The following is a 16,740-nucleotide window of genomic DNA, read 5'->3' on the forward strand; positions in this document are numbered from 1 at the left end:
CAACCCAAGAGAATTAAAGCCAATGCAGGAGTGTTAAAAACTGCAGTTTCTCAAGTGTCCGCTTGAGGCTGGCTCCGGAAGTACCAGAAACCACATACACACACATTCAAAAAGGGCTGATCTTTACAGCAGAAATAAACATGTTTACAGCCTGGTACGAAAAACAAGTGTTGTCTGGATACACTGTACGGGGGTGAATTTTTTCATAACACGGCAGTTTCGAAGATATGAAGATTAAGAGTTTTCAATAGTAACAGGCACAGCTAACTTGATTGACAGGTGGGAACACTGTAGCTGTTGGCTAGGAGGCTCAAAGCCCGCCTCTTTACCTCACAAAGGTACAAAGTTAGGTACCGAAAGAAGATAGATTATGGTTAACATTTCCAATATGGCTCCCGCTGGCTATCAGTTTCAAAACAAGACTTCAGAAACAGACGGGTGAAGTCACAGATACTATGTCCATTAATTATACAATCTGTGGTCAAAACCCCATAGTGATTCATTCTTGATAGCAAAGGTCACACCAGGGATCAAAATGATCACACACATCACATCAAATTAATCTGCATAAAGGAGTCTGGCCTATTTTACCTTTGCCTGTTGACACTGTGGCATAAACAGTTTCCACAAACACACTAAATCAGATCAAAAACATGGAGATAATTTTGTCACTGGATCCTGTCCTGAAATGGAGGCAACAGCAGCAGAGCTGGTGAGAGCTTCTCTATGTTGCAGATTGCTACAACTAAAACCATGAGCAGCAGTGATAAAAGCAACACTGTAAAAAGAAGTAAAATTATCATCAAAGGTGTGTCTACAAAGCCCAGAGAAGAAGGATGAATGAGGGCAGAGGTCATAAATATTTTTGCAGAAGAAAAGAGGAAGAGGAGGAAAACAGCACAGGAACTTCTGCTTATGGTTTGTATCAACCGCTGCAGACAGAGTCAACTTTACCCCGTGATTTTGCTAACTTTAAGAAAGTCTTGCCCAAAAACTAATGTTGATTTAGTGTACGCTATATTTAGATATCTTTATAGCAATTACTTTGTCAGAAAGCTCCTTATTTGAGCTAGTTTCTGACATACTGCAGGCCTCCACCTTCTATCACACCGACTACTTTTTATATCTGACTATGAAAAGGACAACTTGACAGACACACAGAATTTGACAGTCTCTCAAACTATCCAACATTAACGATGCAATATTTCTGTTCCCTTTAGGTGTTCAGATTTCTCACTCAGCCAGCTTGATTTGAATTGATCAAACTATTTTGTCACTTTTCATGTGAGCATGTGTTTGCTAGTCAAGTGTAGACATGTGCTTTTTCAGATTATATGTCTGTACTGATCATGATGGTGAAAATGTCCTTAGACACAAACACAACCACTATCTCTTGAACCCACATGATGATGATGCCAGTGAGTTCAGTTATATTTGCCACCATAATATGACTTCAGTGTGTGACACATACCTACACACTCAAATCAAGGTTTTCCTCATGATGTGTTTCAGTACAAATGAATAAAAGACAATCTGAAGTATTTGTAGCATTCTTGGATGAAAGGCTCAATTGGTGACTCAGAACCGCAGCTTGCTGCAAGATTTGTACAAATACTTGAGCTTAATGTTAAATCAGAGTTGTTTCAACTTCTGTTCGTATAAGAGCCCCAAAAATAATGATAGTTGAGAGTTTAAAATTAATCTTAAATAAAAGGATAATAGATAAAGGATCATGTTTGGTGAGCAGGTTGTTTCAGTGGATTGGAACCAAGCGGCAACCCCCGGCTGCGAGAATTGAAGCCAATGGGGAAGTATTAAAAACTGCAGTTTTTTGAGTGTCCACTTGAGGCTGGCTCCGGAAGTACTGCAAACCACAAGATATTAAGATTACGAGTTTTCCATTATGAGAGGCACAGCTGACTTGATTGAAAGAGCGGGAACACTGTAGCTGTTGGCGGGGGGGGGCTCAAAGCCCACCTCAAGAAAAATACTGATAGCAAATAAAATGTTTACACTAATTTTCAACAGGAAGCACAAGTTTAAATCAGGCCTACATTTATTATCTGAACTACATTTCTGATCCAAACACAAGATTAACATTAAAAAATAAACTAACAAAAATGTCATAGCCAGTATTTTGAATGAAGAAATGTGTTATGGAAAATCCTGTGGTTGAAGAAAATAGAATGATTTATGGGGTCTATTTATTTTTGTAAGTCAGTGTTCCTGATTGATTTATCCTCAGTTTACTTATTCAATGATTCTCAAAACCGAACATGTGAGCCCTAAATTATAAATTATGTGAGAGATAACCTGACATTCACAAGATGTACACATTTTAGGAGAAAAGGAACGTGTTTAACTTGAAAAATAAAAATGTAAAGTAACGAAAAACAAACATAGTTTTGTCTTTACTGAACGGAGTATGTTAAGCTGTTTTGGGTGCACTTTACATGATGGTTACTTCAAGTGCAAGGGGAAAGGAAGGTTGATTTAATCATTTGTGTGCGTGCATGTGTGTGTGTGTGTGTGTGTGTGTGTGTGTGTGTGTGTGTGTGTGTGTGTGTGTGTGTGTTTTGAGGCAGTGTTACACAAGGAAGTGATTATTATGATAGTACAGTTTTTATTCCTTTGAGATTGTTGGTGATTTTTTCTCCAGTCCAAACTTTCTTAAGCCTGAGGGAAAACACAAATACGTCAAAGTGGTCAACAGTCTTTGGAAGCTATTAGTAGAGACTTCTTTGTCTCTATGAATTTGAAGGGTCACCCCCTTGAGTTTCCAATAGCCTTTAAAACAGGATCCTTAATCCTCACTCCAGCTGAGACACATGGTTCAAATGTCCTTTTATCAAAGGGATGTCTTCTCTTTAACAAAGGATCTGTCTCTGGGGGGGAGTTTATTCTCCGTCATCAGACACTGAAAAGTCTGAGCCTGTCAGTGTCAAATACAAGCATTTTAAATGGACTTACATTGATCTGGCACAGTGCTGCTAAAAAGGCAAAACAGACGAATATCTGAACCAAACAAATAACCATACAGGTCATCTGTGCAACATTCACATGACCCATGTTTACATGTACAGAGGGAGATTCTCTGGCTGCAGTCAGTATTATGGGTAGAGAGGGGATGTCAGATAATGTCGTATACAAAGCAACAAAAGGCAATTCGGGTGGTTGTCACAGGCCATGGCCAGGGTCAAATAAACAGGGGGGAAACCGCAGTTGGAGTCCCACTAAAAACAAGATACCAACTTTGAATTTGTCTGTTTTCACATAAGAGCTCAAAACCATGTCCAGAGAGGTCCTGACATTGTCCAGACAGCCCACACAGCGTAACGTTGTGAGACTTGTTCTCAGTTAATCAAAATTATCCGTTTGGTTTAGGTCAGCTAGGCAGAGCATGGGAGACGAAGAGGGAGATACTTCCTTAACGAAGAATGCTTCTCAGTTAATACTAGGGATGCACCGATCCTACTTTTTAGGTCCCAATACCGATATTGATACCTGGGCTTTGTTATCTGCCGATACCGATACTGGCCGATCCAATCCTGGTATTGATTTAACAATCTCTATTCCTGAATGTGAGGATAGAACCATGTAGTGGCAGCTTCAGGCTTTTCTGACTTGATGGTGAACTGTACCTGGGTTCCAAGTGCTAAACCAGAGGCTGGAATCCCTTAATTCCATGCATCCGGAACAATTAAATCCAATAACCTGTCCGTTTTTTCACACTTTGAGTCCATTAACAGAAGGTTTCTTCCTTCTTTGCAGTAGGCTACAGCTTACGTAGACTTCTTCCTTTGGGCTCCCATTATATTTTTCAGCGTGACTGCCATCCGTCAAAACATTACCGCTGCACATGTTGCAAGTTTCCGGTGGAGTTGTTAGCAAAAGAAGCGTGACATCCACCTAAACTGCAGAGCCTCTGTAGTTATCCTCCATCATGCTCCACCGGGCAAAAATGTACAGACCGGCTGGCGCTAATGACGTAGGAGACGCACATGGATATTGTAAACACAGAAAAGCATAGAACTGAGATGAATAGATCTGCCGTATGGATCGGCACTATATATCGGCCCTTTGTCACCAATATCCGATCTAGCTTTTTGAGTCAGATCTAGCCGATATCCGATACCAGGATCGGATCGGGGCATCCCTAGTTAATACCCTTGCAACTGTGCAAGGACAAATCTGGACTACAAACTTTAGTGTGGAAAAAACAAAATTCACGGTGGGGGGGATTTTATAGATCATTTTTCTCGAAAGGATTAAACTTACACGTTTTGCCTAAATAAGGACCTGGCTGACTTGATTGACAAGCGGGCACCTTGTAGCTGTTAGCTAAAAGGTTAAGGGCCCGCCTCTTCCCCTCACACTAGCTCAGACGAGGTTTGGTGGTGCATTTCCAACATGGCTCCCACTGACGATTGGCTTCACGAACAGATGGGTGACGTCCTGGATACTACACCCATTTTTTTTAACAGTTTATGGCTGCGAGTCACAACGGGCAGCTTTAAGTGTTTTGGCTTAACTTTGAGGGAGTTGCGTCATCCATGTTTTCATACAGTCTGTGGTACAACACATACAAAACATCCCTTACACACATAGGTAACATAACCAACATTAACAGTACGATTTTTGTTATCCCAGCCAAAATCCCGCTGTACAGTTTTAGTTTCTAAACCCAACCCAAGCTTTTAAGTGAAAAGTGGAAAACTGAACTTTGTAGTCGGATGGTTTGGAAAGTCATTTGCAGCTGCAGGGTAAGAAATCTACTTGAGAAAAAAAATACTTTTGTACATATTAGTCATTTAGACCTCATACAATGCAACAATGCAGGATAACCAACTCTCTGTTAAGGGACATTTTACTTATTAATACATCTTAGAAATACTGTTAATATCAAACAGAGATGATACATTGCTAGAACATCAGCTCAGGATATTGTTGGCAGTTTAAGTTTTTGAAATGAAATATAATCCTATAGTGTGAGTTTTTCTGTACCCAGTGTTGCTTTGGCCCACATATTTTAGCTTATGTTTATTTTTTTTCTCCTGTTCTTTTTTGACCTCATTCAACAAACCCTCAGTGTATTAGTAACATATCTAGAATATGAACTTGAGGGAATGTCAGAATGTTAAATGGCTTGTTGTGTTATGATTCCTCACAGCATTACAGTGTGTCAATAAATACTGCAGGCTGTTGTTGATCATTCATGGAGAGGGTAAACACTGTACACGACACTTTGACGTCACCCCAGGGGCTCACACAATACTCCCTGTCTATACAAAGTCAACGCTTTGACGTCGTTCAGGCTCTTTCGAGCAAAAACGTTCTCTGGAGGCGTCACGCAGTCATATCAGCATGAGCATCTACAGATTGTCACCCTGCAGGCCGGCCACCATCTGGGGCCATGTGGGCCACAGATAACAGATTTCTACAAACTGAGCCATGAAATCGGACACAGAGCTAAGTCGTTGGCTCACAGGAGGAGAGCAGAACATGAAGATTTAGACAAATAGAACCCAGTGTTAAGGGAGATCTCAGCTGCTGTGTGAAGGTCTTTTGTGAGACTCCTTGGGATTCTGTTTCCTGCTTTTACCCTGTGGACCAAAGCCTGTCACTAAACACATTTGGATTCACTCAAGTTGAAGTGTCTGAGGGACAATGGCATGCAACTTCAGACAAACCATATTTGGCTATCACAAACACAGATTTGCAGCAGTGAAGTGCTTTAGTTATCAGGAGAATTTTAAGTGCAGTGAGAGTTTGAAAATGGGTCAGAAAAGATAGTCATGGCCTCATGGCCTGTGGTGAATTCCAATAGTTCCGACAGGTTGAATAACCCTCAGTATCTTAAATGCTACTGCTGCCAAAGAAAACAGAAGAAACAGCTAAAATCCACACTGGATATGGTTAGTGGTACTCAATTTCAGGTATATCATCACTTTGTATTTATTTTATACATCCAAATGTGGAATCGATTGGTTCAAAACTGGAGCAAAACTCACCATGTATCACTCAGAGTTAGACATCTGTTTTTAAGTGTTGAGTAGTGACATTTTAGATGATTCAAATACAACTTTCAAAGATTGTTAAACATAAAACCAGTCAATTGTTGGTTATTTAAAGAACAGGCTGACAACATTTCTTGCAGGGCACCCTGTAGGGCCCTGCATTATAAAAGAATCTTTAGAGCCACCACATCACACTTTCATCAAGGGGAAGGCACCTTAATAGGCCAGGATTTTTCTGTTTTATGGACTCATAATCACTATTTTCCCCATTACAGGGGCTCTGCATCCCATTTTTTCCACTGGAAGGACATCATAGTGGGCATGTTATGAGGTTTTGTCCACTACAAATGCACCGATCCATGCACCAACTATTCCTCCACTGGAATGGCACCATTGTGTCCTCTCAGTCATGTTTCAAGCACCAAGAATGGGACCACCTTTTCTTGTCTTTTTCAACTTTTCAGGTCAACCCAAATGAGCAATATCATAATTTATCCACAGGAAGGCCACATACGTAGGTGAGGATTTCATTAGGCACCAACCATTGCAACATTTTCTCAAATGAAAGGCCTCCATAGAGGTCACTTCTCAGATTATTTTCCCACCACAGAATCTCCTAGGAGGTCCAATTATCACAATTTCCCAACTGTTAAGACACTGTGGTTCACACTTTTAAGTTTTTTTTTCAATTATGGGGCACGGATCCATGCACTAATGCTTTCTACAGCAGAAAAACACCTATCGACAGGCTACCAAGTTCTAACTGCTGGATGACCACTGTAAAGGGCACTTTACAGTGCATTGTTGCACTGTTAGCCCAGTCTATGACTGGACCCAAAAGCAGACCAACAGACTAAGTAGGAGGGGGTAAAACAAGATGTTATTGTCCACAAAAACTTGAGTTGGTAATGGCAGGTTGAAGGTGGAAAGTAGAGGCTGGGGCAGAGGCACTCAGTAGGAAAAGGCGAGGTGAAGGCCCTGGTAGGACTGTGAGGGGAGCTTACGGCTTAGGTGGTGAGAGGCTGGGAGGAGAGGCACTGGAGCTCCGAGACTGGAGGCACTAGAAGTTGGTAGAAAGACAAAAAGGTTAGTCACATGGAGAAACAGGTACTGAAAAACTAGGCAACACCTATGGGGGCCAACTATGCCGCATGTAGGCGGAAATCATTGGCAGTGAGGAGGTGAAGAGCTGGGGTCTAAATACTGCAATAGGTGATTGTTGATGAAACCCAGGTGTGCCTGTTGGGAGCTCCAGCACCTGGAAGCCAAGCCCAGCCTCTGAAAGAAAAAGCACAGGGGAAAACTGTTTTTATCTGGTGATGACACTGACTAAAATAACTGGAGCTTTTATATTTTCCACAGCAAAATGGGAAGTAAGTGGTGATTGGCTGTTGAAAAAAACAGGATGAGATTTTCTAAAAAAAAAAAAAAAATGTATGAAATCAGCAGATAGATAAGAGTTACATCTCTAGCCATGACAATTAATGCAAACTGAAATGTTCTCATGGGGGCTTAGCTCTCATACCAAAAAGACCAACTTTGAATGACATGGAAAAAGAAACAGAAACACATTAAATCCTAAATGAGCAAGAGGAAAATAACAAGAATAAATGATGTTAATGTTCAGATATGCATTAAATTATAATAGAAATACTTGAAAATTGTGAAACTATCCTTTAATTGGGCTATGTTGCAATAAAACCTCTGACTTACATGACAACAGGCCCAAAATGTGTCATCGACACACATAACAACATACAGATCTTCTGCTGTTTACGGTCGTGATGTAAATATACAAAGCCTTGTATGTGTGCGTGTGCGTGTGTGTGTGTGTGTGTGTGTTTGACCCACATGTGACAGCCTGTTGCAAAACAATACTTCATCCTGTTTATTTGATTTGGAGGACGACCTACGCAGGGCTTCCACAGTTTGGCTTGAAATCAGGACTAAAACTGTCCGAGCTCTGAATCACGCCGTCTATTTTCAGCCTGCCTTCACTTCCCACTAATAAAACACCATGTTGCTCCAGAAGAACTGCGACGTCATCCTCTGACTGCACACAGTTGCTCTATGGCAGTATTTTCTTGGCGTACAGGACAAGGCCTCTGTGTCATATTGTGAGTAGGTGGTGTTAAACTGACTTCTGCAAGAAGAGGATTGAGGAGCTGAGGGGAAGTGAGGGAGATGATCTGTGTGGGAGTGGGTGACATCTTTATTGAAGGAGGATGTTTGTGTCCTCATGATGAGTTCACTCACACAGCCGCAGAGCAAATTAAATCTTTTTATTGTGGGTATTAAAAAGTCAACACGAAGGCGTCCTGCAGGAGAGTGGGCAGGAGGAAGTTCCCAGTCTGGGTTACACTGCAGTGTGTCATAGATTATCTGATCATCAGGGTAAAACTTAATATACAGACAGTCAACACATCCATCTGTGAGGTGCCAGGAGGGACATCGCTTATTTGAGCGCTTAAATCTGATGATTCATCCTTAAGAATATAGAAAGGTCACTCATCCATTTTCAGAGGTGTAAAATAATTCAGAACATTCCATTGAGTGCTTTCTGCATCTTAATCCAAACAGAATATGTCACTCTTTAAACTTCAACACCTTTTGGATGGATCAAACCAACAGTGTTCAGCCTTAAAGGGATAGTTGTTTTTTTTAAAGTGTGGTTTTATGAGATACTTCTCAATCGTAAGCGTATTACCCACAGGGGATTCTGGGTTGCTGGTCACCCTTTGTTAAGAAACCAACCAAAGAACTTGAATGGAAGCTAGGCTATGATCCGCTGCAGTCGCGGTCAACCCCATAATTGAGTTCATTTTAAGAAACTCCAACCCACACACGCTCAATTTGGACATTTTTCAGCGCTTTACTTAGTCTGTTTATTTTTTCACCATTAGCACATGCAACACATGCATGTTCCTTTGCCTGCAGCACACCACTGCAGACTTCATACACTACATGTAGACAACCATCACCTCATTTTACAGCAGAAACACTCTGATAAGACACGGTCACAGAAGTCTTCCCCTTTCTGCTGCTTCATGTTTCTCTTTGCTTTAATCACAGTAACAAATTGAATTAGGTCTTTGAACATGCTGATAGGTTTCACCAAAAATAAGAAAATCTCTTTACCAGTTAGAATTTTCTCAAAGTAGGCTGTCAGCTTTCTCATTTTATAAGCATGTGTGGGTGGGTGTTTCCCAGTAGAAAGATGCCCAAATCGACTGCCTACGTCTTTACAATGAAATGCCAAACCAGGATGCCACAACAAGTGAGTCATGCTCAGATAGCTACATGAGTCATTGTTGATCTTGTGGGGACTGAAGTGTGTTTCATGCCCACGAGAGAAAAAAAAAAAAGAACTGTTTATTTTAAATATTACTGTTTCATCTCATTGGGTTCCTGCTTTACTTGTATGATGGAGTAGCAGCTACATTTCTTTTGAACTCAAACTCACAACTTTGTTTCCTGTATGGATAACACTTACAGAGTAGTGTATTGTGGGTTCAAGAGTGGATGAAGTGAGCCATCTTTAGTGACAGTGTCAGCGGATCTTATAAGATTATTTCAATACCTCAACTTTAAGGTAGCTGTTTCAAATGTCCATATGTAAGCACTCATTTAGCTAACGACTCCAACGGTCTTTCTTTTTGGGTCAGACTGTTTTGACTGTTTAGTTTCAGCTCATCTCAAGTATTCATCTACAATTCCATCCATAAGTTATGGCTCACTATTTAAAGTAGTGTATCACTTTGAGCAGATTGAGTATTCATCAATTACTATTGATAAGCTGTTTCCAGTATATATTTAAGTGAACTATTGCTTTTGTAACTGCCATTGCTCAACAATTGTAATGATTTATCCACCCATGAAGCTATTTTAGGCTTAGGCCTATTTATTATTAACTCATTGTTTCATTTGTTGAGCCATTTCCAGCAAAGTATTTTAAACGTTTTACACAAGCAGCAACCTCCAGTCTAAAAATATCAGTCCAGAAGTGCTAAAATCTGCAGTTCATCGAGGATCCACTTGAGGCTGGCTCCGGAAGTACCGGAAGCCACATACACACCAATTAAAAAAGACGATCTTTACAGCAGAAATAACATTTTACAGCCTGGTACAAAAGACAAGTGTAGTCTGGATCGCTCATTTCTTGATCGGAACACACTGGGTGTGTGTGTGTGTGTGTGTGTGTGTGTGTGTGTGGTGTGTGTGTGTGTGTGTGTGTGTGTGCGTGCGTGCGTGTGTGCGTGTGTATCGAAGATATTTAGATTGCAAGTCTTTAAGTCACGATTGGCCTCAAAACAGCTCTTCAGAAACAGATGGGTAACGTCATGGATACTACGTCCATATTTTATACAGTCTATGGTTTTACATAACTATATCTCACTTGTTCAACTGTTTATCTAATAGGACTTAAGTGTCACTTCTAGTTTTCCACTGCATCTTTCACACTTCACTATTCATACATTTTGTAGCCATCAAGTGTTCATTATTTATTTTTTCGCTAATTGTTGCAATTGTTCATCAATTAGGCTACATCAAGCTCACATTTTTTATTGTATTAATTTATGCAAATTAGTTTTATTGTTGGCCAACTTATTTTGGAAATTGAGCCACTTCTTCTACAAAATTTTAGCGTTTCACTCTGTCGATGTAGTATATAATTTTCATGCAACAAATTGTGTCGAATGTGTTTCCATAATATTTTATCAATATAATATTTTTTTTAGTTACGTTATACTTTTCAGACTTATGTGTTTAAACAAATATTTACTGGTTACTTTCCAACTCCACAAAGCCTAAAGTAATCCCAGAGGACTGACAAGTTAAATATCTGCGGTTGAGTTTCCTCTTTATGGTCAGTGCAGCCGAAACCTTTTACTGTTTTGAGTAATGACTTCGAGGAAAGATCATTAAAAGTTTAATCTACTGTGGCCTGGTGGGTATTGTAGTCCCCATCTTGACAATCATGCAGTAACAGAGTAGTCCATTCACTCGGAGTAAGTCTAAACTTGATTATATAAAAGATTGTCTCGGGGGATTGATTTCTGCTTTGTTAAATTTTAGGAGAACTTTATTTTGTTAGATCGAGCACACTTCTTGAAACCGTCTTACTACATTTCCCAGAATGCATGAGGTGTAAACTGAGAAGTCCTGCTGGTGCGGACGTGTTTGACAGTTATTCAAAAATGGGGAGCTGAAGTTGATAAACCTGATAACATCAGTGTCAGTGTATGTATGAAATTTACTCCTCAAGCATGAAGCATTATTCATGTCATTGTGTTGTGATGTTTGTCAAAGTGTAAGTTATCGCAGGTTCACTTCAACACAACACGAATGTATGAGCACGTGAAGGGGCAGAAAGCAGTTCAGTTAGGCTGATCAAAGAGAAGTAAACAATGAAGAGGTCTCACTCTGATATTATTTCACGGTACCAAGTCATCAAAAAGTGTTTGAGTCTGTTTTTTCTCAATATTTAACATTCTAAGAAAAGAGCAGGGGAATTTTGACACATTTATTGTTTTCGTCGTAATGATAATTTAACTTTGATATTGTGTTTTTGTTTGTGTGTTTGAGACAGTTATTTGATTAATTTTGACCGAGCACCGATAACATTGAAAGCTTATGATATCAATACATACTTGTCTTTTGCCTACTAAAATGTATTTGACAGTACAATGCAACTTAACTTGTGAACCAAGGATAAATCAAAGTATATTTTTCTAACTTTACCTAACCGACTAAAAAACATTCCATTTTTAAGCTGCTTACACTGCTCAAAAATGGATGCAAACCTATTTTTAAACCCAAGTTTTTATATCTGTAACTACAAACTTTTAATTTCTTTTAACAAACTGAGTTTTAATCAAATTTTGTAACTAAATTTACTTTCTTTTATTTCTTGGTCTTAGATTTTAAAATGTTTTATTTTTACATGCTTATGTTTGTTTAAAGTCATATTTTAAATTGGATATTTTCTGACAAGGTATGGCGTTATGGAATGAACCTGATATTGGATCTACAATTAAATGTCGGGCATACGGGCACCCTGCGGGGGTTTCAAGAGGTCTGAGCCAGCTTCGGGCTGCGAGTAGACACAGAAAGGACTCAATGTGTGAGTCTTAATCCTTGGGAAGAAGTTCTGAGATGAATCGAATGATTTAAGGGTTCATTTTGGTTAAGACAAGATCAGTAATGATTATGTGTCCGGCGGGACAGTGAGACTCTGCAAGTTACGGACCTCAGAGCAGTGAAGGGGAATGATTAGTTAGAATAACCCATCTAATTTAAATAAATAATAAGATCCAGCGCTAATTACTATGTACGTTAAGTTACATAAGTACACACAGAGAGAGAGAGAGAGAGAGAGAGAGAGAGAGAGAGAGAGAGAGAGAGAGAGAGTAGATCAAACATAACTGGCCGCATATAAAATGTAAATGTTTGAAGTGTTTGCTGTATGTTTTTTTTGATTGTTACTGTTCTGTTTTTTGTTTTTAACTCTGTAAAGCACTTTGAATTACTCTTTGTATAAATGGTGCTTTATAAATAAACTTGCCTTGCCTTGCCTATCGATGTATTAGATCATGACAATCATGTTAATGTCATGTTTAATATAAATACCCCTCCTGTAGTTATTGCCACTTGTTAATTTTCCCTTCATATAATGTCTTAATTGTATACAGTCCTTTCCATGTCAGGCTCAAAAACAGGTCATACTATTTTCACTAAAAGAGCCTACCAAAAAGCTCTGAAGGCGAAGTGAGTCATCTTGGTAACACACGATCTTTGTTGTAGCTAAACAGCTACCGCTAACGGGGGACAAATGCAGCCTGGGCAGCCCTGATCCGTCCCTCGCCTCGGTATGATGCCTGGAGACAGCAGCATGACCTCCATTGTTCAAAGAATAGCCCGACAGGCTCTTGTCACATTCAGGAGCTCTCCTCGGGTGGGTGAAGCGGCCGGGATATCTTTCCTGGAGAACCAGAGCAAACTGAAGAGCCTGATGACGGAAGTGCGAGCCCCGGACCTGAAGCTGGTCCCGCGGAGAGCAGACGACAGCTCCCCCCCTCCGCTCCAGTACCACAGCGGCGCGCCCCCTGTCACATACATGCACATTTGTGAGACGGACCACTTCAGCATGGGGGTGTTTTTACTTAAAAGCGGTGCCTCTATCCCTTTGCACGACCACCCGGGGATGCACGGCATGCTGAAAGTCATGTACGGCAAGGTCAGGATCAGCTGCTTCGACAGGCTGGAGCGGCCGACTGGTAGCCCGCAGGAGCAGCCCACGCTTCCCCCGGCGCAGATGGGAGCTCTGCGGAGGTCAGTGCTTCGCTGCACCGGGGAGTACACAGAGGAGAGCGGGCCCTGCGTCCTCACCCCTGATCGGGACAACTTGCACCAGATCGACGCTGTGGACGGCCCCACGGCGTTTATGGACATCCTGGCCCCTCCATACGACCCTGACGAGGGCAGGGACTGTCACTACTACAAGGTTCTGGCTGATTCGGAGGTTCATAACACAGAACAGAAGGAGAAGGAAGTCTGGCTAATGGAAATCTCACAGCCCCCGGATTTCTGGTGCGGAGGGGAGCCGTACCCAGGCCCGGAGGTGTGCCTCTGATCCACCTGACTGACATGTCTGCTTTTCTCGGGTTGGTTTGGTTTAGGCACCCTGAAGTGTCACAAGGCCAGGGCTTTTGGACTTGGCTGTGAACTGGACTAAATGAAGGCTCACTCTTAATCCTTGATCTTTCAGCAGCACGTGAACACATTACAGGCAGACATGATTAAAGGGTTAACTTTGGGCTCTGTTAAGCAACTTTGCAGGATGGGGGACCACCTGCTCCTTTTAGGGACATAATACCGCACAGAAGTAGGTGACCTCATTGCGTTGTATTGTTATCAGTGATCCCTGCTGCTGCAACTCAAAGGTAAAAACTAGTAAGTCAAGTTTCTATTTCACTCCAACAGAAATTGGAGCCCCAGGTAATACAAACCAACATCTTGTTTGGAATTATTCTGACAGCAGATAGATGAACAATATCAGTTTCTGCCACTTGAAAACTATCTTAAAATGCACTTAAAGGTTCTCTATATTTATGTGGAAACCAAATGAAACATTTCATCTATTCAGTTTTTTAGTTTATAGTCCTCATGATTCAAATGTTATCTATGCTGCAGCGTAATCTCTGTCCCCTGTAGTCAGCAGCAGAAGTCTATTGAGATTAGGACCAGCAGCATCTCAGGACATTAGTGCTGGACATTGACAGCTGTAAGGACTCTGCAGATGAAGCTTGTGGCAGTATCTAGATGTAAGAATTAGAGCTGTGATTGGCTCTGACATCACATGTTATTTTCCACTGAAACCCCTGTGGACTTCTGGGTTTATCAGGGGGATTTTGTTTCAATAAAGGTGGTATAACGTTGTAAACACATAGATGAAACATTTCATGTGTTTGCTGTGGGGTCTAGAACCAGAAAAGCATCTATGTTGGAGAAGTAGCCTAAATGAGACCCTGTGAGGGTTTTCGAAAAGGAGATGCCAAGAAATGCCAAACAGATGATATACAGGGTGCTGGTGCTGCGTTCAAAGGAAGTCAGGAAATCTTGGATTGTTGCTTGTATCAGTTGTCAAAGTTGGCGCTTCAAGTATTGATTACAGAATATAAATAACAGAAGAAAGTATCACACAGTAATAATTTTAATAAGCTATAAATACAATATTTCAACTACCAGCATTGCATGATCTTCAGTGTAAAGCTTGCTGACTATAAGCTAACAGTATATATTTCAAACGTTCAACAGTTGCGTCTGTTGCATGAAGGATACAGTGCATGCTTAACTCAGCTGACACTCTGACACAAATCTGTTCAGTTTATAATCTACATGAGGGAAATCCTGACTTCTCTTGGGTGCAGCATTTAAAACTAGAGTGTGCAAACCTGAGCTGATTTGATCTGAGTCTCCCTGGACCACGGAGGGACTGTGTCCATGTGTTTGAATCGTCTTCCTGCTTCGAGTTTTGTGACTGAACTGAATGAAACTTCAGGTCTCTCTTTTGGAGACTCAAAAATATCTAAAAACTGCATTTTTTTTTGCGTTGTGAGGAGAGTCTTTGAAAAGTAGACTGCTGAATGAGTAGGATCCTCAGGGTTGTTTGTGATTTGTATTGTTGACAGATTTTTGGGATACAACTGAAAGATGTGCACTAAATCAGACATCTTAGCACAAATGTTTCAGTGAAAAAGGACAAAGAAGTTTTGTCTGTGTGGATACAAAACAAGGATCATGGAAAGCTTTTGGTCACAGTTTGAGTTAATGAGACATGAAGGATAAAGGTGTGGTTGATAATTAAATCTTAACACTTAGTCGTGATGACTTCCAGATTAGAATACAGAGAAACATGCAGCTGAACGAGTTCTCTGCTATGTAACCCAGCCTCAAGTAAGGTCATGTTTCTCTCACTTGCGTGCCTCTCCTGAAACTGGAGATGGCATGAAAGCAAAGCATTTAAATTTAAGTATTTGAGTCTAGATTGTTTCTAAATCTGAATTGATGCACTTTAAATCACTTTAATTTGTACAACTTCAGTTCTTGCAGTGTGGAACAAACACATTTCAAACAAATGCTCATATAAGCAGAGTAAATGATGTTAGGGAATCTAGAGCACACAGGTCAGTCTACTAGCTGATGACTCAACAACAGGAGGCGGTCAATGTCTAAATCCAGTTGTTGAATGAAAGTAGTAACTGTCTGTATTAGAGGTTTTCTGTCACTGCATATAAAACCTGCTGTTTGCCGAAACATTTCTGCTGTATTTGTCTCAGACATGAGCTTTGAATGAGAGATTTTGCTGTGCGCAAATGTGTTTAGGAAAATTGTCTCATCTTCTCTGATAAAGTCGCCTGAATCAACCGTCTGCCCCTGACTATTTTCTTTTTCTGCAAAACTTTGTCCTGCAACACACCAAACACTCATCTGAAGGATGATGAAGAAAGCTCTTTAATGTCTTTCATATAACATTTTTAGATAATTCAAGGACATTCAGGCCCTGATATATCAAGGAACTTTCTTTTCACACATGCACCTCACAGTCAGAGACCATTGCTGCTCTCGAAACCGCCTACTATACTAGCAGTATGTACTGATTTGGCCAAAATTCAGTATGTAGTATGCGAACATCAGTAAAATCTGCAGTATGCCTAAACTACCCGGAAGTCTTTCTGATTTGGGAACATTTCTCAGTATGCATCGGACTAATCTCCCTCACGTACTGTTTCCCACAACGCACAGCGTTAACATTCCCCTTCTTCTTTTTTCTATATAGGACAGGGGAACTCAGTTTTTTAGGTGCTGGGAAAATAATTAAATTCCATATAGACCACTTCTTAACTTTTCTAATTATTAGTGGATGCTAAAGAAGCAGTTCAGTTATCAGCTTGGCCAGTGTTTACTTCCGCCTACCCAAACCAGAAATCCAGCGACGCCTGACCCAGCATACTGCAGAACAGATCCAACACAACAGACATACTACAGACTACCTTTAAATGCAGTATGCAGTATGCAATACATACACACATTTGTAGGTGGTATGTAGGAGGCGGTTTCGAAATACAGCCTATGGCGCTTCTCAAACCGGTACTTTCCCCCACTTCAACTCTGCTGCAGAGTGCACCATGTTATGTGACACGCCCACAGCTTAGGGAAATAC

General features: G+C 40.7%; 1 protein-coding gene across 1 annotated transcript; it reads left to right on the forward strand.

Moving 5' to 3' along the window:
- The first annotated feature begins 12,776 nt into the window (after window positions 1-12,776).
- On the forward strand, window positions 12,777-15,944 carry adob (2-aminoethanethiol (cysteamine) dioxygenase b). The gene has a single exon (XM_034681769.1). It carries the CDS (start codon window positions 12,889-12,891, stop codon window positions 13,648-13,650), a length of 762 nt encoding a protein of 253 aa, XP_034537660.1. The 5' UTR covers window positions 12,777-12,888; the 3' UTR covers window positions 13,651-15,944.
- The last annotated feature ends 796 nt before the right edge of the window (window positions 15,945-16,740 follow it).

The sequence above is a fragment of the Notolabrus celidotus genome, chromosome 4 (genome assembly GCF_009762535.1).
Source record: "Notolabrus celidotus isolate fNotCel1 chromosome 4, fNotCel1.pri, whole genome shotgun sequence".
NCBI classification, from domain to species: domain Eukaryota; kingdom Metazoa; phylum Chordata; class Actinopteri; order Labriformes; family Labridae; genus Notolabrus; species Notolabrus celidotus.